Genomic DNA, 24,901 nt, shown 5'->3' with positions numbered 1-24,901 from the left:
AATGGGGGGATAGGTTCAGGGGAGGAGAGCATGCTTTTAGTTGTAAATCAAAACCATGGTTCATATTTGTGCAGGTACTTTTTGTTAAAGCAGCAGTCAAAACAAAAACTATCCACAGGGTTCTGTGAAATGTGTATAGCTTTTGTTTACCTGATTAATTTTTGGGATCTTATTGTACCCACAGAAAACTTTTTTTTTTGTTGTTGTTTGGTTTCAGTAGTTTACTTTGTGCTTGATCAAAAGACCTTTTGAACTCAGCTTTTTAAGATATGTGTAAAATCTTTCTCCCAAGTAAACAATGTTGCTTTCAGCCTTTGATTTAAAGTAGTGTGTTTGCCATGTTAGTCCATTTCCAGATTTAGAAAGGCAACATAGACATCTGTTTATCGCCAATAATGTGCAAATGATCGTACACAAATTTACACCTGTTTCAAGGCAGATACAACTCTGTGCACATACTTGATGCATGAATATGTGTATTTTATAAAGTATGTACATACATTGCAACTCTGCTTGAATACTGCCCCCAGGATTGCCTGCATGTGCATCACACAAAAATACATGTACTCATGTGCACATATTTTTCTATTCCGTTTTACAGTAGCTATTTTCCCACATTGAAATGTTCTTTATATGCAGAAAATACTTTTATCAAATTACCCACATAAAGGCACATGTGTAAATGTATGCACCTAAGTTAAAAACAATGTGTAAATTGACTGCACTCCTCTCTGCCCATCTGCTTACACCTGAGTTGCCTAAAAGTACATGTGATCTTGTTATCACATATACTATTATATGGGGGAGGGGAGGGGCAGGAGAATTTTATGAGACATTTTGTGTGTGCATACTTGCATATGTATAAAAAAAGCCTTTATAAAATTACCTGAATGGCAATATACATGTAAGTGCTTCCAGGGCAGAGATAGGTGATGGTCAGATTTCAGTTGGTGCATACTTGTACAAAGTAATTCCTGTCTTGCAGCATATATAAGTGAGAGAACATTTGGTTGCATTTTTATAAAGGAAAACTGCCTCAAATGTTGGCTTTTTATAAAGTAGGCACAACATAAGCACCTGTGCCACAAAAGTCTCAACATCCTGTTTATAAAATTACTTTTTAAGATCAGCTTTCGAATGATGATGAAGGGATCATAGATCACAAAGGCTAGTCACAGATTTATTGTTAGTTTAATAGAAAAGGCCTCACCTTTCAACTTGTTTAATACATTTCTATATGGCTTTTGACACAGAATTTTATAGCCTCCTGTTAGTCATGCTTTTACCACATAGTGGCAGCAGTTTTCCATGCTAATCCTTCCATATTTAATATATACTCTTGGTGCCATGTGTTTCAATTTACATGCACTATGAAATTGACTGCGAGACCAAGTTGTCTTCTCTACTAACGCCTGCTATTTTCTAGCTGACTGAGTGCTGTTTGTGTGATGACCTTCTTAGATACTATATACTTCACCAACACAACTATGTATAAATGCAAATTTGTTTATTCATCTATCGTATTATATATATAGACCAAAATATCACATAGCTTAAAACCACTCATCCAATCACACTACTCATGCTCGCTCAATACATACATACTCATCAAACTAATCACACCTCTCTTAAATCATTAACCTCTCTTAAATCATTGTCTCCAGTGTTATACCATACCAGGTTACACCAATACGCTGTGAACAGTATTGAATCACCACACACTTATAGTTCTAAACCCCACCAAATGTTAAATTCTCCGAGGACAAGCAGGCTGCTTGTTCTCACGACTGGGTGACATCCGCGGCAGCCCCCACCAACCGGAAGAAGCTTCGCGGGCGGTCCGCACGCAGGGCACGCCCACCGCGCATGAGCGGCCGTCTTCCCGCCCTTGCTCGACCGTTCCCGCCAGTCTTTTCTTTTCCGCGCTGGAGAGAGTCGTGCGTCGCCGCTCTCTCTTAGTCAGCCCCGGAAAACCATCGCGTTGTCCGCGAATCTTCGCTTATTTTCTGTTTTTGGTTGTCGCGCGCCTTCAAAACTTTTTCTTTTCTTTAAAAAAAAAAAAGAAGAGAACGCGCTGAATTTTCCCTCGTTTTCTAGCGGGGGCGTCGCGTTGCGGCCTTGTGGCCGCGCGGTCGATTTATTTTTCGAGGTGTGATTTACCGCCACCATCGACGACTTTAACTTCACCGACGCGATTTTTCCGTCGATGTGCTCGAAGGTCCCGAGTGGATTTAAGAAGTGTGGTTGGTGCGGCCGGCCTATCTCGCAGACCGACACCCACGCTTGGTGCCTCCAGTGCCTCGGGCCGGAGCACGATATCAAGTCGTGTTCTTTGTGTCTTGGTCTCCGGAAACGGACTCAGGTTGCGAGGCAAGTTCTTCGGGACCGTCTTTTTGGAACTTGCGCCGGCCCCTCGACGTCGACCTCGATGGCATTGGTATCGACGGCCGGTTCTTCGGTACCGGTATCGATGTCCGCGAAATCGGCACCGATGGCATCGACCCCAGGAGTACAGGTCCCGTCGGCCCGCCGGTCCTCCGGTGACGGTAGGGGTGAGAGGCCGCGTGGGCAATCGGCCCCGGTCACTCCCTCTGCTCATGGCCCTCGGGACCGAACCCTGTCTGACCCGGCTCCTCGAGATCGAGTGGGATCGACCTCCTCCTCCTCCGTTCCACCTGGCGCTGATGACGGGCACCGCAAAAAACAGAAGAAGCACCGTCATCGGTCCCCATCGGTGCGCCCGGCCCTCGGTGCCGGGGAGGAGTCGACGCCGAAGCGTCAACGTCGAGAGGAAAGGTCCCCCTCGGTAGTGGAGGTACCGACGCATCAGGGTCCCAGCACTTCGGTGCAGTCTCCTGGACCCGAGCAGCTTCCGGCACCGACGCCTCTACCGGCCCCCCCGTCTTTCCCGACAGCGGGCCTGGACGAGTGCCTCCGAGCCATCCTTCCGGGGATCCTGGAAGGGCTGATGCGCCAGGCTGTGCCGGCGCCGGGGGTGCTTGCGCCCTCGGCGCCGTTGACTGTGGCGCCGGCGAGCTCTAGCCCGGTGCCGAGGCCTTCGACACCACCGCCGCTTGCGGCGCCGGTCTCGACCGCCACGCAGGTGGAGTCCCCGTCGATGGAGGGAGCTTCGTCCCCGCCGGCGCGGGAGTCCACCGCTCGACGACACCGAGGCCTCGGTGCCTCGACGTCGAGCTGGGCCCGGTTGAGGACTCAGCTGCATGAGCTTATGTCCGATACCGAGGAAGAGGCCTCATGGGGGGGAAGAGGAGGACCCCAGATATTTCTCCTCAGAGGAGTCTGTGGGCCTTCCCTCTGACCCCACGCCTTCACCAGAGAGGAAGCTCTCGCCTCCTGAGAGCCTCTCCTTTGCCTCCTTTGTCAGGGACATGTCTATTTGCATTCCTTTCCCCGTGGTCTCTGTGGATGAGCCGAGGGCTGAGATGCTCGAGGTCCTCGACTATACATCACCACCTAGAGAGTCCTCCACGGTGCCGTTGCACAATGTCCTTAAGGAGACACTGCTTCGGAACTGGATGCGACCATTATCTAATCCCACCATCCCCAAGAAAGCAGAGTCCCAGTACAGAATTCACTCGGACCCAGAGTTAATGCGGCCCCAATTGCCTCATGACTCGGCGGTCGTGGATTCTGCTCTCAAGAGGGCACGGAGTTCGAGGGATACCGCCTCGGCGCCCCCGGGGCGGGAGTCTCGCACTCTGGACTTGTTTGGGAGGAAGGCCTACCAATCTTCCATGCTCGTGACCCGCATCCAGTCTTACCAGCTCTACACGAGCATCCACATGCGGAACAATGTGAAGCAACTGGCGGACCTGGTTGACAAGCTCCCGCCGGAGCAGTCCAGGCCTTATCAGGAGGTGGTCAGGCAGCTGAAGGCGTGCAGAAAGTTCCTGTCCAGGGGTATCTATGACACCTGTGACGTGGCATCTCGTGCTGTGGCCCAAGGTATAGTGATGCGCAGGCTCTCATGGCTGCGTGCCTCTGACCTGGACAACCGCACCCAGCAGAGACTGGCCGACGTCCCTTGCCGGGGGGATAATATTTTGGTGAGAAGGTCGAGCAGCTGGTGGACCAACTGCATCAGCGGGAAACCGCCCTCGACAAGCTCTCCCACCGGGCGCCTTCAGCATCCACCTCAGCAGGTGGACGTTTTTCCCGGGCCCGGCAGGCTGTGCCCTATTCTTTTGCCAAGCGTAGGTACACCCAGCCGGCCCGAAGGCCTCGTCAGGCACAAGGACAGCCCCAGTGCGCTCGTTCTCGTCAACAGCGCGCGCCTAAGCAGCCCCCTGTGCCTCCACAGCAAAAGCCGGGGACGGGCTTTTGACTGGATCCACGGGAACATAGCCGCCCTCAAAGTGTCCGTACCGGACGATCTGCCGGTCGGAGGGAGGTTAAAATTTTTTCACCAAAGGTGGCCTCTCATAACCTCCGACCAGTGGGTTCTCCAAATAGTGCGGTGCGGATACGCCCTGAATTTGGCCTCCCTGCCTCCAAATTGTCCTCCGGGAGCTCAATCCTTCAGCTCACATCACAAGCAGGTACTTGCAGAGGAACTCTCCGCCCTTCTCAGCGCCAATGCGGTCGAGCCCGTACCACCCGGGCAAGAAGGGCAGGGATTCTATTCCAGGTACTTCCTTGTGGAAAAGAAAACAGGGGGGATGCGTCCCATCCTAGACCTGAGAGGCCTGAACAAATTCCTGGTCAAAGAGAAGTTCAGGATGCTTTCCTTGGGCACCCTTCTGCCAATGATTCAGAAAAACTATTGGCTATGTTCCCTGGATTTAAAGGACGCATACACTCACATCCCGATACTGCCAGCTCACAGACAGTATCTCAGATTCCGCCTGGGCGCACGGCACTTTCAGTATTGTGTGCTGCCCTTTGGGCTCGCCTCTGCCCCACGAGTGTTTACAAAGTGCCTCGTGGTGGTAGCGGCGTATCTACTCAAGCTGGGAGTGCACGTGTTCCCATATCTCGACGATTGGCTGGTCAAGAACACCTCGGAGGCGGGAGCCCTCCGGTCTATGCAGTGCACTATTCAACTCCTGGAGCTGCTGGGGTTTGTGATAAATTACCCAAAGTCCCATCTCCAGCCAGCCCAGTCTCTGGAATTCATAGGAGCTCTGCTGAATACCCAGACGGCTTGGGCCTTCCTTCCCGAAGCGAGGGCCAGCAACCTCCTGTCCCTGGCTTCACGGACCAGAGCGTCTCAGCAGATCACAGCTCGGCAGATGTTGAGACTTCTGGGTCATATGGCCTCCACAGTTCATGTGACTCCCATGGCTCGTCTTCACATGAGATCTGCTCAATGGACCCTAGCTTCCCAGTGGTTTCAAGCCACCGGGAATCTAGAAGATGTCATCCGCCTCGCCACCAGTTGCCGCACTTCACTGCGCTGGTGGACCATTCGGACCAATTTGACCCTGGGACGTCCATTCCAAATTCCACAGCCCACGAAAGTGCTGACGACGGATGCATCTCGCCTGGGGTGGGGAGCTCATGTCGATGGGCTCCACACCCAGGGACTGTGGTCCCTCCAGGAAAAGGATCTTCAGATCAACCTCCTGGAGCTCCGAGCGATCTGGAACGCACTGAAGGCTTTCAGAGATCGGCTGTCCTGTCAAATTATCCAAATTCGGACAGACAATCAGGTTGCAATGTATTACGTCAACAAGCAGGGGGGCACCGGATCTCGCCCCCTGTGTCAGGAAGCCGTCGGGATGTGGCGTTGGGCTTGCCAGTTCGGCATGCTCCTCCAAGCCACATACCTGGCAGGCGTAAACAACAGTCTGGCCGACAGATTGAGCAGAGTCATGCAACCGCACGAGTGGTCGCTCCATTCCAGAGTGGTACGCAAGATCTTCCGAGAGTGGGGCACCCCCTCGGTGGACCTTTTCGCGCCTCAGACCAACCACAAGCTGCCTCTGTTCTGTTCCAGACTTCAGACACACGGCAGGCTAGCGTCGGATGCCTTTCTCCTTCATTGGGGGACCGGCCTCCTGTATGCTTATCCTCCCATACCTTTGGTGGGGAAGACCTTACTGAAGCTCAAGCAAGACCGCGGCACCATGATTCTGATAGCGCCCTTTTGGCCCCGTCAGATCTGGTTCCCTCTTCTTCTGGAGTTGTCCTCCGAAGAACCGTGGAGATTGGAGTGTTTTCCGACTCTCATTTCGCAGAACGACGGAGCGTTGCTGCACCCCAACCTTCAGTCCCTGGCTCTCACGGCCTGGATGTTGAGGGCGTAGACTTCACTGCGTTGGGTCTGTCTGAGTGTGTCTCCCGTGTCTTGCTTGCCTCTAGGAAGGATTCCACTAAAAAGAGTTACTTTTTCAAGTGGAGGAGGTTTGTCTGGTGTGAGAGCAAGGCCCTAGAACCTCGTTCTTGCCCTGCACAGAACCTGCTTGAATACCTTCTGCACTTATCAGAGTCTGGCCTCAAGACCAACTCAGTAAGGAATCACCTTAGTGCGATTAGTGCTTACCATTATCGTGTGGAAGGTAAAGCCATCTCTGGAGAGCCTTTAGTCGTTCGATTCATGAGAGGCTTGCTTTTGTCAAAGCCCCCTATCAAGCCTCCTGCAGTGTCATGGGATCTCAACGTCGTCCTCACCCAGCTGATGAAACCTCCTTTTGAGCCACTGAATACCTGCCATCTGAAGTACTTGACCTGGAAGGTCATTTTCTTGGTGGCAGTTACTTCAGCTCGTAGGGTCAGTGAGCTTCAAGCCCTGGTAGCTCATGCTCCATATACAAAATTTCATCACAACAGAGTAGTGCTCCGCACTCGCCCAAAGTTCCTGCCGAAGGTGGTGTCGGAGTTCCATCTTAACCAGTCAATTGTCTTGCCAGCATTCTTTCCCAGGCCGCATACCCGCCCTGCTGAACGTCAGTTGCACACATTGGACTGCAAGAGAGCATTGGCCTTCTATTTGGAGCGGACACAGCCCCACAGACAGTCCGCCCAATTGTTTGTTTCTTTCGACCCTAACAGTCTAGGGTTCGCTGTCGGGAAATGCACCATCTCCAATTGGCTAGCAGATTGCATTTCCTTCACTTATGCCCAGGCTGGGCTGACTCTTGAGGGTCATGTCACGGCTCATAGTGTCAGAGCCATGGCAGCGTCGGTGGCCCACTTGAAGTCAGCCACTATTGAAGAGATTTGCAAGGCTGCGATGTGGTCATCTGTCCACACATTCACATCACATTACTGCCCCCAGCAGGATACCCGACGCGGCAGTCGGTTCGGGCAGTCGGTGCTGCAGAATCTGTTTGGGGTGTAAATCCAACTCCACCCTCCAGGACCCGCTTTTATTCTGGTCAGGCTGCACTCTCAGTTAGTTGTTCTTCGTAGGTCAATTTTCTGTTGTATCCTCGCCGTTGCGAGGTTCAATTGACCTGGGTTCTTGTTTTGAGTGAGCCTGAGAGCTAGGAATACCCCAGTCGTGAGAACAAGCAGCCTGCTTGTCCTCGGAGAAAGTGAATGATACATACCTGTAGCAGGTGTTCTCCGAGGACAGCAGGCTGATTGTTCTCACCTACCCTCCCTCCTCCCCTTTGGAGTTGCGTTTCATCATTTTTGCTTGTCATTCAACTGGTGGGAACGGTCGCGCACGGGCGGGAAGACGGCCGCGCATGCGCGGTGGGCGTGCCCTGCGTGTGGACCGCCCGCGAAGCTTCTTCCGGTTGGTGGGGGCTGCCGCGGACGTCACCCAGTCGTGAGAACAATCAGCCTGCTGTCCTCGGAGAACACCTGCTACAGGTATGTATCATTCACTTTCATGCAGAGTCACTGCTGTTCATGTCTCTATATATAGCGTTACTGCTTCTTGTTATTTGTCCATATCCATATGCACTGCACAATGTTCCTAAACTTGGTGTGGGTTCAATGATTCAATCCTTAATTTGGGCACATATGCACCAGTTCCTTCAAGTTTTTAGAAAAAATCCATGTATTTTTCGATGTTCACCAATCACTGCATGTATGGTTGTAAACCCGCCAACTCGCTTGTGTAGTTCTTGTCACTTGCAAATATCCCATATCCCAAGCTACCGTATACAGGATTTACAAGTTGTGGTATTGCAGACGGTGTCTGTACTGAGGGGGGCAATGTTCCACTGATATTGATGAGAAAAGAGCAATGTATGATCTTTTAGTGGAACTCTGTGGCCCCCTACGGGTTGAATAAAGAAATAGAATGGGCAGGCTTGTGATGGATAAGGGTATTTAAAGGGAGTTTCTCACTTCGCAGTTATGCGCATGTGTGGGCGTTTTTTGTGAGTGTCCTGCTCAGCAGTGTATTCAGGTTGGACGTCCCAGTCGCCCGTTAAGGTCAATGAATTTGATTAGATTTATGAGAAAAATTTGGGGTATAATTTGTGAGTGAAATGTTTAGTCTGGCAAGTAAAAAGCCAGCATGAAAGGGATGTTTAAGATAAAAGGAGGTTTTATAACTATTGTATTCCAATCACACAGATTCCTGATGACGGTTTGTAGTAGCGAATAGAGACCCCTGATGAAGCTCCTTTAGAGCGAAACCGTGCAAAAATGATATGGGATATTTGCAAGCGACAAGAACTACACAAACAAGTTGGCAGGTTTACAACCATACATGCTGTGATTGGTGAACATCGGAAAATACATGGAATTTTACTAAAAACTTGGAAGAAACTGGTGCATATGTGCCCGAATGAAGGATTGAATCATTGAACCCACACCAAGTTTAGGAACATTCTGCAGTGTATATGTCCATGGACAAATAACAAGAAGCGGTAATGCTATATATAGAGACGTGAATGCCAGCATTTGTTATCTAGGTATGGTCCCGGGTCCAGTTCACAGAGACAGTGGGTTCGTTGAGGCAGTGGGTTCCCAAAGAATACACAATCCACACAGGTTTGGATATATATACAAGGTATATTGTATTTACATATATAGGCTCACAGCACTTAGTACAGGTAAATATTACAATGCTGTATCTGTGTGTGTGGGCTTAGATGGGAATCAATGAGAGAAAGGTAAGAATGGGGGGGGGGGGGGGGGGGGGTCAGAGAAAGAGAGAAGCCTTGAGGTAGGGCTGAAGGTGTGTGTGTGCAGAGAAAGAGAGCCTAAGAAAGCAGAGCTATGTGCTCCGAGAGAGAAAGCTTTGAAGTAGGGCTGAAGGAGAAAGGGGGGCCAGTGCCAGGGGCTCTGGTGACTGAAGGTGTGTGTGTGTGTGTGTGTAAAGAAAGAAAGAAGAGCTGCTAGCCGTGTGCTCTCCTTTTTATGCCTCAGGAACAGAGAGGGATCAAATAACCTCTTTCCTTCCCAGCCTGTGTTTGTCAGCTCTTTCCTTTACAAACTCCAGTTTAATTTCCTGATGCAAGGAAGGTGACCATTTTCACAGGTTTTAGTCTTTGAAGTCCCTAGTTTTGGAGCCTCTCTGTCTGGCTTTCATTGTTCTCACAGAGAGCCCTGCTCCCAGATGCCCAGAGAGGACAAAGGTATGCTAATTGAGAAACAAAAGGGCTAGCAGGCAGCTGGACAGCATTTGGTCCATTTGCTATCCTCAGAGCTTCCTGAGGGAGGGGGGAGTTATCAGAAGCTGGTTTCATAAATCCTGACATCCAGCAATCTTGACAGTGAACAGCAGTGACTCTGCATGAATTTAATGTTTTGGTGGGGTGTAGAACTATGAGTGTGGTGATTCAATATTGTTCACAGCATATTGGTGTAACCCAGTATGGTATAACACTGAAGGCGAAACAGTTGGTTAATGATTTAAGAGAGGTGTGATTAGTTTGATAAGTAGATGAGTAAGTATGTATTGAGCGAGCATGAGTAGTGTGATTGGATGAGTGGTTTTAAGCTACGTGATATTTTGGTGAAGTATATTGTGACGTTATTTGCAGCTGTATTGGAATTGTTTTGACCCATAGTTTTGGACATTGCTTCTTAGATACTAACCATGGCATCATCTCACTTTTTTGCTCAAGGCATTGGCAATTTTTTTTTTTTGAGCCTTTTGTAAACTTGGATTACAGTACGTTTTAATATCCTCCAAGAATAAGCAAGATGGAATGCCCTCACAAATGACATCACTGATGGAACTTGGATACGGGAAAGCAAAACAAAGCTTTTAGCTTCCTTGCACATATGTCTGAACTACCATGCTGTGTTGTCATGCCGGACTGACTGATTTTGCTCTTTTCTGTGGACTTGAAGGGAAGTTTCTCCCCTGTAGTGTTTTTTGTTTTCTTAACTTGTGCTTCAGTGTTTTGCCTCTCTCTTTTTCCCTTTTAGTCCGTTTTCTCAGCATATTTAAAGATTTTTTTTTTCCCCTGATTTTTATTTTTTTGTAATTTTTAAGTTTTTCTACTCAATTAGCTCTTTCTTCCCCCAAATCATGTCATTTGATTTTTGCCTCAGCTATTTGTTTCCTGGTCATAAGCAACAGATGAGTCCAGAAATTGCACACGCTTTGTTACTTTCACTTTAAGTGGTTAATCAAATAGAGCCTTGGTTATGACCATCTACCAGCAGGTGGAGATAGAGGACAACAAACTGAAAGCGCTCATATAGGAAGGTGAGCAGCTTGGTCAATCAGTATTCCTTTATCTCCAGCAGGTGGTGGTGGATCTCCCATCAGCTTCTGGTCTCTTCTGTGGACATTTGCTCTTATGGGTTTTCCTAGTTCAGTTGAGCTTGAGAGTGATTTGGCTAGTGCTGGTGCTTATTTTGGGATACACCTGGTGGTGCCAGGTCCTTCTTCCATCTCCTGCTGTTAACTTCTCCTTCCTCAGGAGCCAACCCCCCCCCCCCCCCAAAGCACAGGGGGCTCTCTGATTAATGTGGCTGCCTGTTAAATGGGGGTGAAACACTTTTCCTGTCAGTGAAAGTCAGCAGTAATCCTCACCAAGAAACTGACAACTTGGGCTTTTCAATAAGGTTTCCTTCCCTGGGGGGGGGGGGGGGGGGATACACCTTTAAATGTCCCTGCAATATTGTTTTTTAGTCACGCTTTCATTTTCTCTTTTGGTTTTATGGCAGCTGAGGCTTTTAAACACTGCTCCAACTGTGAGGCGCAGAGAGCAGCTTTGAGGCCAATGTTTCCTCTGAGTTGGTGTGAGCAAAACTTTTCTGTTGCCTTACTTTGTGAGCACATACACAAACACTCACTGGGAAGTTTGGAAAGAATTCCATGAACCATACACTGCATGCTTTCCCTACTTGTTTTACTCAAATACTGGATGTTTAGCGTGGCTTAAAGTGGACTACTGCTCCCTCTGTATTCCCCCCTAGTTCTTTTGAACACAGCAGAGAACCCCTTCACTGTCTACCAGCTGCCTCCCCCAGTACTTGTGTCACTGATGGTATTATACACACTATGCACTCTAGGAAATTATGTACCAAAAAATCAAAATAATGCAACATATTGAACAGAATAGTATTTACAGTGTTCTGCAAATATGTGCAGGTACTTTAATGCTTGGCTCTGTCAGCCCTAGCTCCTTGTTACACAAAGTGACTTTGTGTTATGTTTCATCTAGGTAGAGGTTACCAAAGCAGGAATTCAAAAATATAAAAACATCCCATTAATTGAAGATGTGACAGGAAATATTTGAATATCAACAGATATATTATCTAAAAGATATTTGGCACCCAGAGAGCTGAAAAATATGTTAAGAATAGGAGACAAGGGCAGAGGGCTCGCCATTTCTTTTAACTCTGTAGCAACAATGTTTTAGGAATGCAGAGATCCAGGTTAATACAGTCAGTCCCTGCAACACACACAGAATCTAATTTCCTAAGCAGCAAGTCATGATTGACCAAGCTTAAAGCAGATGAGCAGTCTAACTGCATCAGCATAATAGGAGCTACTTTGTCAAATCACTGCTTCAATTCTGAAAGGAGAGAACAGGCAGGTTTCCATACTAAATGTTTTCCTGAAACTTGACTGCCTTGGATCTAATAGATCAAATCTGTCTAAATCATCTTGGGGCTGAGCAGCTACTATAGCTTCTGAAACCTTAGCTAGAAAAGATATACTAGCTATGGGACAATAGTTGGAACAATCGTCAGCAGATTAGCTGTAGGGGTGTTGGTGTGATCATTCCCATCTCTACAGGGAAATTGCCAGTTTCAGGGCTCCTTTTACTAAGGTGCGCTAATGGACTTAGCATGTTCTAAATGCTAAGAAGCCCATAGAAATAAAATGGGCTTCTTAACATTTAGTGCACTTTAGTAAAAGGAGCCCTTAAAAAGCAGGTGTAGGAAAGACAGCCAGCACTGCCCTTCAGATGGTAAATATTTAAACCAGTGCTAAAAAATAGACCAGCTTGTACCATAAAGCTACTAATCTTTCATAGTTTCCATTAGGACATATTCAAATTTATCAAAGGAAACCTCAAAACTTCCCAGTGTGGAAATTCAATTATGAATTTAAGTACCACCTCCTGGTACACCTCAACTATAAAAGGAGTAGGGTAATATCATTGGTTTCTTAATTAAGGGAGGAAAAAAGAACCAATACAAAAAACTCTTCCCCATCTGTTGACAATGACCTGCCATTGGTGCTTCAAACTTATTACAAGTTACACAATGTTTATGTTCGATTACTCTAGGCTTAAATTTTCGAGAAGTGTGTTCTACATATTTTTTTACAAGGGCAAATAAACACACATATTACATTTGTGGACTCTCAATGTGTATGATGTTTCAATAATATCTTTTGTTGCCCATTCTGCCAGATGAATTCTGATCCTTCAAGTGTGTTTGGACAAATTGAACATTTATCATATTTACGATGTTCCCCTGAAAAAGACTCTATCAGACCATACATCTGCTTTACTAATTTTATCCTCTAAATTGCTGTTATGAGCATAGGATACCATTAATCTTTGATCTTTAAATGTGTCATGGGTTTGAAGTACATTCCCATGTTTTTTTTTAATTATAGAAGACTAGTAAAAAAAGGCCCGTTTCTGGAGCCAATGAAACGGGCGCTAGCAAGGCTTTCCTCTGGCCCCCCCACCCAACGCACCTTCGTTGTTAGTGACGCCATTGCGCCGCCCTGGCCGCCGTCGATGTGAGTGAATTGCTCCGCCCTGAACGTCATAACGTTTGGCGCGAGGGCGGGGCCCCGAGACTGTGTTTTTCGTGACTTCAGAGCTTCGAACTTATGAACCTTGGCTTCAGTGTTGTCAGACAATAGAACGTTGAGGGTGAGTTTTATATATATAGATAATTTTCCAGACATCCTGGTGACCATAATGCATATAACAACATCAGGTTTCTCTCTCTCTTTGGAATCCAACAATAACGCGCTCTTGTTAAAACGTGCTCTCATGTGTCTGCTTTATCAATTTCATAGGATAACCTCTTTCTTTGAATTTGTCCTTCAATATTTATTTTCTAATGTCCTACATTGTTTCTTACTATGTAGTTCCTAATTAAACCAAGGTATTAGTGATGTTCTAATGTGTTACATTTTTTGAATACTCAGCTTGTAACACATTAGAACATCACTACATTCAGGTTTGTGAATGAGCTGACTGGACATGAGAAGACAAACAATTGGTCCAATGTAACCTCTAGAAATAGAACAATACCAATCAAAAGGATTAAAAATGTATGTGGGGAAAATTAAATGAAAATATTCCAAAAGGATCAATTAACAAATATGTGATCGTAATAGCAACCACACATCAGAATTTAACTGAAATTAAGCCAACTGGGAACATTATTGTATGGAAGTTGCTTCTACCCTCACCAACATATTAACATATTGATCATAAGCATGTCTGTTATAGCACAGGACTTCAAATATTGGAATATTTTGATTACATTTTAAATTCCTTTATTTTTTTTAATTACACTACCTTCCTTGCTTAGCTTTTTCCCCAGTCTAACCTCGGACGTGTGTTCTCGGCTGTCTGGTACAGATACAAACATTTAGTGAAATGACAGCAAACTACCCATTGGGAGTATATTGGCTAAACATTCAGCATGAGGAAATATTATCCAGGACTTTTTCCTTTTGATGACTAATGCGATCAAACCCATTCCAGGGGAACAAGGACATAAGTTTCCAAGTTTATTCATTTTTGATATACCGCCAATGGGAATGCCTTCATGGTGGTTTACAATAATATTTACAATAAAACTGAGAAAGGAAACTACATCAAAATAAAAGTTAAAAAGAGGCACTGCTTGAGTCCTCCAGGCCACTGTTTTCCTCCAGGTATTTACTGGAGACAAAGCAAACAGAAATTCTGTTCCATCTTACACCTAAGGGTCTTAAACAGATGTCTCGTGTGGGAAAAGTTCATGATAGTTTCTCTCTAGGTTCTTTAATTCCCTTTCTCTTAAAAGGGGACTGGTTATGGTCTCTGGCTTTAAAGCAAGCTTATATCCAAATAGCGATACAAATAAGTCACCAGAAAGCATCGGATTCATAGTAAGAAACACCATTGCTAATATTGTATTGGGCTTAGCGTTGGTTCTGCATGTCTTCACCAAATGCCTTTGTTCAGTAATGGCACACATGCATACTGGGGATGCATATATTTCACTATCTGGCTATCCAGGTACTGGAGTCAGTTTCATCATCAATTACCCAAAGTCTCACATGACTTCCTTATATTGATTGGAATTTGTGAGATCTCATATATTTGGCTGTAAGGCCTCCTTTCACATGAAAGGATCACTATCTGCTAGCCCATTAGTATTGCCCATATCAGACATCAGAAATTAGCATGGCAATGTAGAGATTGTTGGGCCATATGGTATCAACAGTGCTTACAATCCCCTTGGTATATTTCACAGTGACAAGCCCAGCGTTCTTCTCTTCTCAGATATTGGTGCAGGCTCGGGGCTTATAAGATGCAGTCCTCAATACCAACCATCTCAGAGGTACTCTGTCCCGGGGTTGAACTTTCAAATGTGGTAAAAGGGATTCTCTTCCGAATTCCTCCCATTTAAATTGTCTTGACCACAGCCCTTTTCAAACTGTGGGGTACTTGTTTAGATCTTATCTTTTTATATACTGCTTACTGCTTATATACTATTGTTCTGTTCAGGAAAACCTTCATCAAATTTCCTTCAGCTATGGGCAGTCTGGAACACACTAAGGCAGGGGTTCTCAACCCAATCCTCAGACACACCTAACCTGTCAGGTTTTCAAGATGCCCACGATAAAACATGTATGAGATAAAATTACATACCTTGCCTTGTATACAAATCTCTCTCTTGCATATTAATCGTGCAGGTCTTGAAAACCAGAGTGTCTTGGTGTGTCCTGAGGACTGGGTTGAGAATCTGTTTTCTAAAGCTTTCAGGGTTTATACCCTAGTTCAAACAGATAATTAGATGGCAATTATATTACACCAGCAAGCGGGAGGGGGGGGGGAGCAGGTTCCTAGTTCTGATATTGAGACTGTCAGAATGTGTAACTGGGCTATCTGTGAAAGGATGTCCCTCAAAACTATGTATCTAGCAGGGAAAGACAGCATTCTGGTGTACAAATGGAGTTAAATTCTGCAACCACATGAGTTCACCCAGGACTCGAGGGTTAAGAAAAGCCTATTTCATGAGTGAGGAATATCTGTGATAAAACGTTTTCTGAGGAGACAGAAAAAGACCTATTTTGTTCCTTTAGGAAATATAAGGAGGCTAAGCAGACTGGTATGAATTCTCCAGTGCTGATCACACTGTTGGAAAGAACTCTATTCATCCTACATCAGATTTACAACCTGAATGTTGGAAGGATTGGAAGAATGACAACTACCTTGAACCTGCCTGGCCCATGGTTCAAATCCTCTTGGCTTCTAGGCAAACTTCTACTAAACTGTCTTATAATTTTTAAGTGCAGGAGGTTTGGTATGATGTGAGGCCCTAGGTTTATCTTTTATATTTTTTCTTGACCTACATAAAGCATGAATACCTTCTAAATCTGTACGAGTCAGGCTTAAAAACCATCACAGGATCTACCAGAGTTTAAGTGGTGCCTATTACTCTTTATTACTCATGCCTCTAGTTTGATTTATGTGGTGCTTGCTTCTCTTTGAAGCCTTCCATCAAGCCACCAACTGTGTTTTAGGATCACAACATTGTTCTAAGCCAACTGATGAAAGCTCCCTTTAAAACACGACCTCTGTGAGCCGAAGTACTTGGCATGGCAGGTCTTAAATTTGCTTGCTTGTTCCAAGTTCCTTAACAATAGGATTGTTTAGCACACTCATCCAAAGTGTCTGTCCAAGGTGGTTTTGGATATCCACATTAACCAGTTATTGTCCTGCCAACAGTTTTCTCTAAGTCACATGTCCAAAATAGTGACCATGTCTTTATACACTTGGAATTGTAAGACAATACACCAAGCTTTTTTTCCCCTTTGATCCCTATAAACCTGTGACTGCTATAGCCAAGTGAGCTCTATCAAATTGGCTAGAAGACTTAATCTCCTTTGCTTATGCCCAAGCAGGTGTGATCTTAAAGGGTCATGTTGAGGCTCACCGTGCAGGAGCCATGGCTATATTGGTAGTTGACTTAAGGTCAACTCCTTTAGAGAAGATTTACATGGCTGTGACATGGATACCAGTTCATACAACCTCTTTTTTTTTTTTTTAATGGAGCTCTGAAGAGAATTAGTAAGCTTGGTCAAGTTGTCCTGAATAATCTGAGATTTAGAATCCAACAATATCCTTCGGCTCATTTAATTTTCATATTTTGAAGTTAAAAAAAAAAAAAAGAAATAAGGCATTTTTCAGTTTTGTCCTTAAAAATGATTTTGTTGCCTGTCAATTGGCATCCTTCTGTTATTACACCGATAGTATATGAAAAGAAACCTGCAGCTTGGGAGACCGAGTTTTGAGAACACTACATGCTGCTTGTCCTTGGAGAAAATCAAATTACTTGTAGTGGGTATTTTCATGGACAGCATGCCGGAAGTCCTCATGTAAATAGTGTTGTGACATGGGTGGACTGTCATAGATATGTCATCAGCCTGTGCCTCTGGTTGTGATAATAGGATCAAGGCCACAAAATTTGATAAGTGCTGCTTTAAAGCTACGAGAAGAGTATGAAAACTAAGGTTTGCTTCTGGGAAGAATAGGGGAGACTTTTGGGTCCGGTCTCCATTGGTGACATTACTCATTTCTGATTATTTCATCCTGCTATCCACAGAGAATATCTATGACAATCTGGGTTGCAATTTCTGCTCTTTGCCTTTTTCACCTTCTACGTTCTTATCCTATTTTTTGTGCAACCTATTTGATTATAATTGTAAAACACCTTGATGTACTTCTTGAAAGGTGGCCTATCAAGTAAATAAGCTATAAGCCATTTCTGAAGAAAACTGAAACATTTGAGCATCTAGATAATATGAATAGTTTTAAAAGTAGAACCTGGGGATTCAAGTTATCATAGATACCCTTCCCTACTAACACATTGGACTACAATACTCTGTAGCAACCTCAGCCCTTGACCAGTCATGGTTTCAGGATTTGCTTACAATGGAGGTAGTGCATGCAAATAGATCTCATGCATATTCATTGGGGAAATCCTGAAAACCTGAGGACTGAGCCCTGCTCTATAGCTTGACGTCATAAGATTGTATAATTCAGGCCTACCCAAACCTGCCCTGGAGACATCAAAGCCAGATGGGTTTTTAGGATATTCACAGTGAATATGCATGATGCATACACTTTATCTCATGCATTGTTTTGTGGATATCCTAAAAACCCGACTGGCTGTGGGGCCCCAAGTGTAGGTTTAGGAAGTCCTACTGTTAATTTTAGATGGGCCACTGATAATCTAACTAACTTTAGTGCACTGGAATTTGTTGCCAGAGAATGTGGTAAAGGTGGTTAGCTTAGCAGGGTTTAAAAAAGGTTTGGACGACTTTCTAAAGGAAAAGTCCATAGACTATTATTAAAATGACTTGGAGAAAATCCACTTATTTCTGGGATAAGCAGCATAAAATGTATTGAACTTTTTTGGGATCTTACCAGGTATTTGTGACCTGGATTGGCCAAGGTTAGAAGCAATACTTATGTACTTATGAAGTCTTGGACAGGGATGTGTTTTTGTTTCTTTTTGTAATAATACATGCTATTCCTGAGACACAAAAAAACCTAGGGCCCAGTTTACTAAGATGTGCTAGCATTTTTAGTGCATGCTAACACTAGACACCCATGTATTCCTATGGGTGTCTCTAGCATTAGCGCATGCACTAAAAATGCTAGCACGACTGTAGTGCAGTTTAGTAAACAGGGCCCCTAACTTTTTTTTTTTTTTCCTGCAAATTCATAGTATCTGATTAAACTCTATTTGTTGTTAGCTCAACTCACTTGGAATTCCATGAAACTATCCGTAATGATGCAGGAGGCCAACACCATCAGTAACAAGTTAGGAAAACATACAGTTTTCTGTAGGTAAGGATTTACTTTCTTATTTTAACAATTATTTTTTTCCCCTTTTTTAAAACTGCTCTGGAATACTTACCCTCTCTTACCTTCCTCAATAAAAATATAGCTTTGTTAGGCCACCTTTTTATTAAAGGGTATTGTTTTCTTGAAGCATTCCTTTCAACAAATTCAGTGGCTGGAATGCTTTCAGTTAAACAGTATTATCAGACAGACAGATGCTGTTCAGTTACAGCCTAAAGAATTCTCCAGAAATGTTTGTTTTAGATGGCTTGTGTATAGCAATGTAAGCTCCATAAAAGCTAACCTGATAGTGGACCAGAGTCAGTCCCAGTCTGAAGTGTTGTGGGTGTGCTTGCCCTTCCTCATTTGCTGTCTTATCATATCTGAATTGACTAGCCTTGTTCCTTGTATAGGCCCACACTTTAAATGGAACCTCTTGTTGTTCACCCAGCAAAAATAAGTTGGCTGTAGGATCTCGTTGCAGCTTTGTTGATTTCAGTGGAGTTGTTGCGGGAGCCTGTAGCTGGTTGCAGTTGTTTTAGCACTTTTAAGAGGGCACCACCGAAAAACAGAAGAACAGGAACCCTTGTAGCCCTGCAGACAAGCCAAACACAACAAGGGCGACGGAAAGCAGTGGGGACAACAGATGATCTGAAAACTTGCACTTTATTAAACATCCAGGACTTGACACGAGCCGTGTTTCGGCCCTCAAGGGCCTTCCTCAGGAGTCACTTAAATTGGATGTATATTGGTGAAACTAGACAGATGTAGGTATATTCAGTGTCTGTATCAAGGGTTAATCCTTATAATCAGTCTCTAAAGGCACTTCAAAAAAGGCTTGGACTCCAGTGAGTACAAACTGCTAAAAAAGCGGCTTGTGTCGAGTCCTGGACTTGTAAGAAGGCAACATGTTCCATTAGCGATGCATACTTGCATCTGTTGATCTGTCTGTCATTGATACATATCTAAGCTTCAGTGTGTAGTGTTCCAGCTCTAGGGGTAATTGTGGCTATTGTGAATCCATTTGTGTGTAGGGATAATTGTGGATACTGTGAATTCATTTCTAAAACTGAGTTATACACTAACCGTTCACTCGTATTTAATAAAGGCAATGCCCAAAGTGATTTTGGTATGTTTCTTGGGGAAAGGGTTGCATAGTAGTTTGACCTTTTCTGGTCCTTTTGGTATGAACTAACGATTTCTGAATAGGAAGGATGCTGTTAGTTCTACCTGTGGATATAAGAAACCATACTGCTCATCTGAGCATGTGGTAAAAGCTAGAGTGATTCCAGCTGCTATACAAAAATCTTAAAATATCCCTGTCTACTTTTCATATGATTTCCTTGTCATTTGGGCCCCTAAAAAGCTTAGCGTATAACAGTTCCTGTTTTATAATAGACATGCTTATGATCAATATGGTGGTGAGGGTAGAAGCAGCATACATACAATAATGTCTCTAATTTGTTCTATTTCAACTAAATTCTGATTGTGGGTACTTTTTTTTCTTTTTTTTTATAAATAGGCATGAGAGATCTGATAAAGAAAACATCGTCGGGCCTTCTGTGCAAGTTCGAAACACCAGGCTAGGAATCTCAACCTTTTGGAGTTTGGAAAAGTTTGAGAATAAACTTGCTGCAATGAAGGAGCTGTATGAGGTCTGTGAGAATTAGAGAGGAAAATCTCTTTAATACAGCACGGTGTTGGGCTTAAACTAAGGTGGTTTCTGGTGTGGTATTTGCACCTCTTAATTAAGGATTGAGGATTATTAGCCTTAGGGTTTCTATTAAGAACAAAACACTTGTTTCCCTTATCTGCAGTTCCACTGTGTTTCTACTGAGATTTGTCTCAGCATTCTTTAGTAGTAATCAATACCATCCATCAAATATTGTTAAACTTTTATTTAACTAGCTTTCTTGGTCAGTTGTCAATTTTTTACCAAATAGACCTAGGTTCAGAAAATGAAAGATTCTGGCTGCTTGGCTAGACTGAGATTGTACAGTCTTGCTCCCAGACAGAAGAGATTGCTCTAGCTTCTAGGCAGGTGGGGGCTGGAGATTTCGAAACTGAATTGGGAGCTGTACCATTCTAGCATTCCCTGTCTCTGTATCTTCCAACCCATGAGTAGAAACGGGAGGTTGGGGCTGGTAATTGCTAGTTGAATACAGAGGTGTGATTTGTAAAACGTCTGTATTTACCTGTAAAAGGTATTTTTGTGGCATCCACTTTTCTTAATGTCCCACTTAAGGAAGTGCATGTTATTCCTCCTTTAGAATAATACCAGTAGCAAAGATGATGATGTCTTTTATGATCCTGCTGATGAGTGGGAACCTGAAATAACAAATACATCTATTTCATCTATTTCCCGAAGAAGGTAAAATCATTTTCATTGTTTTTCCTTTATCCTAACCATAGTATATTTCTATTGTACTTTGTGGATGTTTTACGCAAAGTTTCTCTCTTAGGTTCACAGAGATGATTTAGGGAACCATGTTTGCCTTCCTTGTTGTGTGAAGCTGGACTTTCTGTTTATGAGATTATCTGTAGTTCTAGTGTGTACTTTGGGTACGTGACTTTATGGGTGCAGCTGTTGGGCACTACTACTACTAATCACTTCTACAGCGCTGTACACTGACCAGAAAAACATCCAAAATTTATTTTTCATTTCAAATTTTTCTTTTTAGGAATCAGTGTTCAATAAAAACATGTTATCAACTTGTGTATTAAAATATTTCCATGAGCAATATGGCACTTATCTATTGCTCCTGGAAATTGTAATACACGAGTTGATATTGTGTTTTTGTGGAACACTGATTTCGTAAAAAGAAAGAAAAAGAAATTGAAATGAGAATTTTTTTGGAGGTTTTTCTGGCCAGTGATGAAGTTGATGTCTGAGTACTAAATTGTCATGAACTTTCATTGAGTACCGCAGACCTTTGAGGCCTTTTCCTCTAGTTTTTGTAGCACTGGTTATATAGTATCATAAGAACATAAGAGTAGCCATACTGGGTCAGACCAACGTCATCTAACCCAGTATCCTGTTTTCCAAACAGTAGCCATCATAAGTACTTGGCAGAAACCTAATTAGCAGCAACATTCCATGCTACCAATCCCAGGGCATACAGTTGTTTCCACATGTCTTTCTCAATAGCAGACCATAGACCTTTTCTCCAAGAATTTGTCCAAACCTTTTTTAAACCCAGATACGCTAACCGCTGTTACTACATCCTCCATCAAAGAGTTCAGAGCTTTCTCAAGTGTCCTCTAGTCTTTGTACTTTTGGAACAAGTAAAAAATTGATTTAGTTCTACTTGTTCTACACCAGTCAGAATTTTGTAGACCTCAATCATATCTCCCATCATCCGTGTCTTTTCCAAGCTGAAGAGTCCTAACTTCTTTAGCCTTTCCTCATATGAGAGGAGTTCCATCCCCTTTATCATTTTGGTCACTCTTCTTTGAACGTTTCCTAATTCTGCTATATCTTTTTTGAGAACTGAATGCAATACTGAAGGTGCTGTTGTACCATGGAGCGATACAAAGGCATTATAGTATTTTTGGTCTTACTCACCATTCCTTTTCTAATAATTTCTAGCATCCTGTTTAGTATTTTGGCCGCCACCGCACACTGAGCAGAAGATTTCAGCGTATTATCTACAATGACACCTAGATCTTTATGATTCGGATTATTCTTTCCAGTGTGCATCACCTTGCATTTGTCTACATTAAATTTCATCTGCCATTTGGATGCTCAGTCTTCCAGTTTCCTAAAGTCTTCCTGCAAATATTTCGCAGTCCGCACATGTTTTAACAACCTTGAATAGTTTTGTATCATCTGCAAATTTAATCACCTCACTCGTTTTGATTTCCATATCATTTATAAATATGTTAAATAACACCGGTCCCAATACAAATCCCTGGGGCACTCCGCTGTTCATCCTCCTGCATTGAGAGAAATGACCATTTTACTCTACCCTCTGTTTTCTGTCCAATAACCAAGTCCTAATCCACACCAGGAGTCTCTCATGAAGAACTTAAATCAAAAGTTTTCTGAAAATTTAGGTGCACTACATCAACCAGCTCATCTTTATCCACATGTTTATTCACGCCTTCAAAGAAGTGAAGCAAATTGGTGAGGCAGGACTTCCCTCTGCTGAGCCTATGCTGTCCCATTAAACCATGTTTGTCTGTGTTCTGTCGCAGTATTGTTGTTTTGGATTTAGTCTTATGTTCTGTGGCTAGTTTTTGGTTTGATTGGGTGAAATTTTTAAAGACAGAAGAACATAATAGCCATATTGGGTCAGACTAATGGTCCATCTAACCTAGTGTCCTTCTTCCTACAATGGCCAATACAGGTCACAAGTACCTGGCAGAAACCCAATTAGTAGCAACATTCCATGCTACCAATCCCAGGGCAAGCAGTAGCTCCCCCCATGTCCATCTCAATAACAGACTATGGACTTTTCCTCCAGGAGCTTGTCCAAACCTTTTTAAAACCCAGATACGCCAACTGCTGTTACTACATCTTCCGGCAACAAGTTCCAGAGCTTAACTAATCTTTGAGTGAAAAAATATTTCTCACAAGCAGGGTCTATGTATTCTCACACATGGGTAATTGATCCTGCATTGCCCAGTCTGGAGCTTATGATAAGCTGAAAAGAGCTCTGTAGAACATGAGACACGCTCCACTGTGCTTGCATGCGTGCCTTCCTTCATGCTGCGAGAGCGCAATTACTGCAGTTCTCTCTCTTACCGAGGTGAGGAGTGGTTGTGTTTTGCTGCTGCTCTTCGCAGCTTAGTCTGGAAGAGCTTTTTTGGTGCCTTTGTGGTGATTTTTGTTTTGCAGCGATTTTGTGTGCCCTTGTTCGGGTTCTCTTATCCTCTTCCTTTGTATTAGTTTTCTAATTTTTCCGCTTTTAATTTTTGTTTTACGCATCATCAGGCCGCTTTTAGGCCTTGACTTCAGTCCGGTTCTCCTGTTCTTTTATTTTTTTCTGGTGCCTTGCCCCTTTTTTGTGGCACCATTACTTTTTGATTTGGCAAGTTCACAGTGGCTTCAAGCGCTGTACGTGGTGTAATCGGAACATCTCTGCTAAGGACACCCATTCTTGGTGTCTTCAGTGCCTTGGGCCTGATCATAGTCCTCCTAACTGTGTCCTGTGTCTTTGTATGAAGAAAAGGACCCAGTTTTGTATCATCTGCTCAGTGAGAATTTTTGGAGCTCAGGCTGAATCGTCAACGTCTGCATCGGAATCGATGTCTGCATCGGAATCGATGTCTGCATCGACGTTGGGTATTACATTAGAATCGGGAGCATTGGTACGTATGGCTGCTAGACTTGTGGACACTGGGAGCAGTCGTGCGTCGAATGGATCTCTACCTGCCTCAATGCTGACAGCAGTGCAGGGCCCCCGGGACCAGCCTGCGTTGGACCTGACACTGAAGCGATGTGAGGATTCAACATCGGCACAGAAGAGCCTCGATGACCAGCTTTGGGTGAAGTTTGAGAAGCATAGCCATCGATTCCCCCTCAACACAATGTGCTGGGAGCTATAGGGTGCTGAGGGATTCAGCACACGAGAATTGGCGTCGGGAGGACCTCTCCTCCTCCATACAAGAGGTGCCAGTGCGGTGGTCTCCAAGCAGCCAGGACCAGCCTCCCACCTCGACCCCAGTGCTTCTGGAGTCTGTCTCTGAACCGACACCCCAGCCTTTCCCAGTGTTTGTCCTTGATGAGTGCATCCGAGCCTTGCTCCCTAAGCTGCTGGCTGGCTTCTTGTAATGGATTGCATCGGCATCGGGGAGTGCTTGCGCCTACCATGCATCCTGTTGTGGCCTCACTTGGTCCTCAACCTGCAGTGTGGCCTCCAATGCCAGTATCGACTTCCACCCAAGAACGGAGCTTCACCAGTGTCGAGGTGGGAGCCGAATTCTCGACGCCCCTCTAGAGGACATCATTCCTCTTCGTCGAGGTAGGCTTGGTCTCAGCCCTCCCATGAGGACTTTTTGACTGATACCGATGAGGAACGCTCATGGGAGTCCGAAGAGGATCCACGGTACTTCTTGGAGGATGAGTCCTATGGCATCCCCTCCCCTCTACAGGAAAGGAAATAGTCTTCTCCTGAGAGCCTTTCCTTTCCCTCTTTTGTCAAGGAAATGGTAACTGCCATTCCATTTCCTTTGGAGGTAAAGGATGAGCCCAGGGCCAAGATGCTCAAGGTCTACGAGTATCTTCCTAGAAAGGGCTGTGACTGTATCACTGCACAAGATCCTGCAGGACATTCTTGTGTGGAACTGGGAGTCCCCTCTGACCTGGTACTGCCTAAGAAGATCGATACGATGTACTGGATTCACAGCATCCTTGGGTTTCATAAGCCTCAGTTGCCTCATCACTCCTTTGTGGTTGAATCTGCCTTCAAGAGGGCCAAGAGTTCTAGGGACTATGCTTTGGCGCCCTCAGGCAGAGAATCCAGAACCTTGGA

At 44.5% G+C, this 24,901-nt stretch overlaps 1 protein-coding gene across 3 annotated transcripts in view; it reads left to right on the top strand.

The window, feature by feature from the left end:
* The window catches only part of KIF14 (kinesin family member 14), a 180,296-nt gene that overhangs the window by 94,691 nt on the left and 60,704 nt on the right, over nt 1–24,901 (top strand). For all 3 annotated transcript variants that reach the window (XM_030207054.1, XM_030207053.1, XM_030207056.1), the window contains 3 exons: nt 18,338–18,431; nt 19,948–20,080; nt 20,696–20,796. In XM_030207054.1, the coding sequence (XP_030062914.1) occupies nt 18,338–18,431; nt 19,948–20,080; nt 20,696–20,796 (328 nt within the window). The remainder of the gene's footprint in view (nt 1–18,337; nt 18,432–19,947; nt 20,081–20,695; nt 20,797–24,901) is intronic.

The sequence above is a fragment of the Microcaecilia unicolor genome, chromosome 6 (assembly GCF_901765095.1).
Source record: "Microcaecilia unicolor chromosome 6, aMicUni1.1, whole genome shotgun sequence".
Classification (NCBI taxonomy): Eukaryota; Metazoa; Chordata; class Amphibia; order Gymnophiona; family Siphonopidae; genus Microcaecilia; species Microcaecilia unicolor.
The sequence above is the reverse complement of the archived record's forward strand: the minus strand, read 5'-3'. Positions and strand labels throughout refer to the sequence as shown.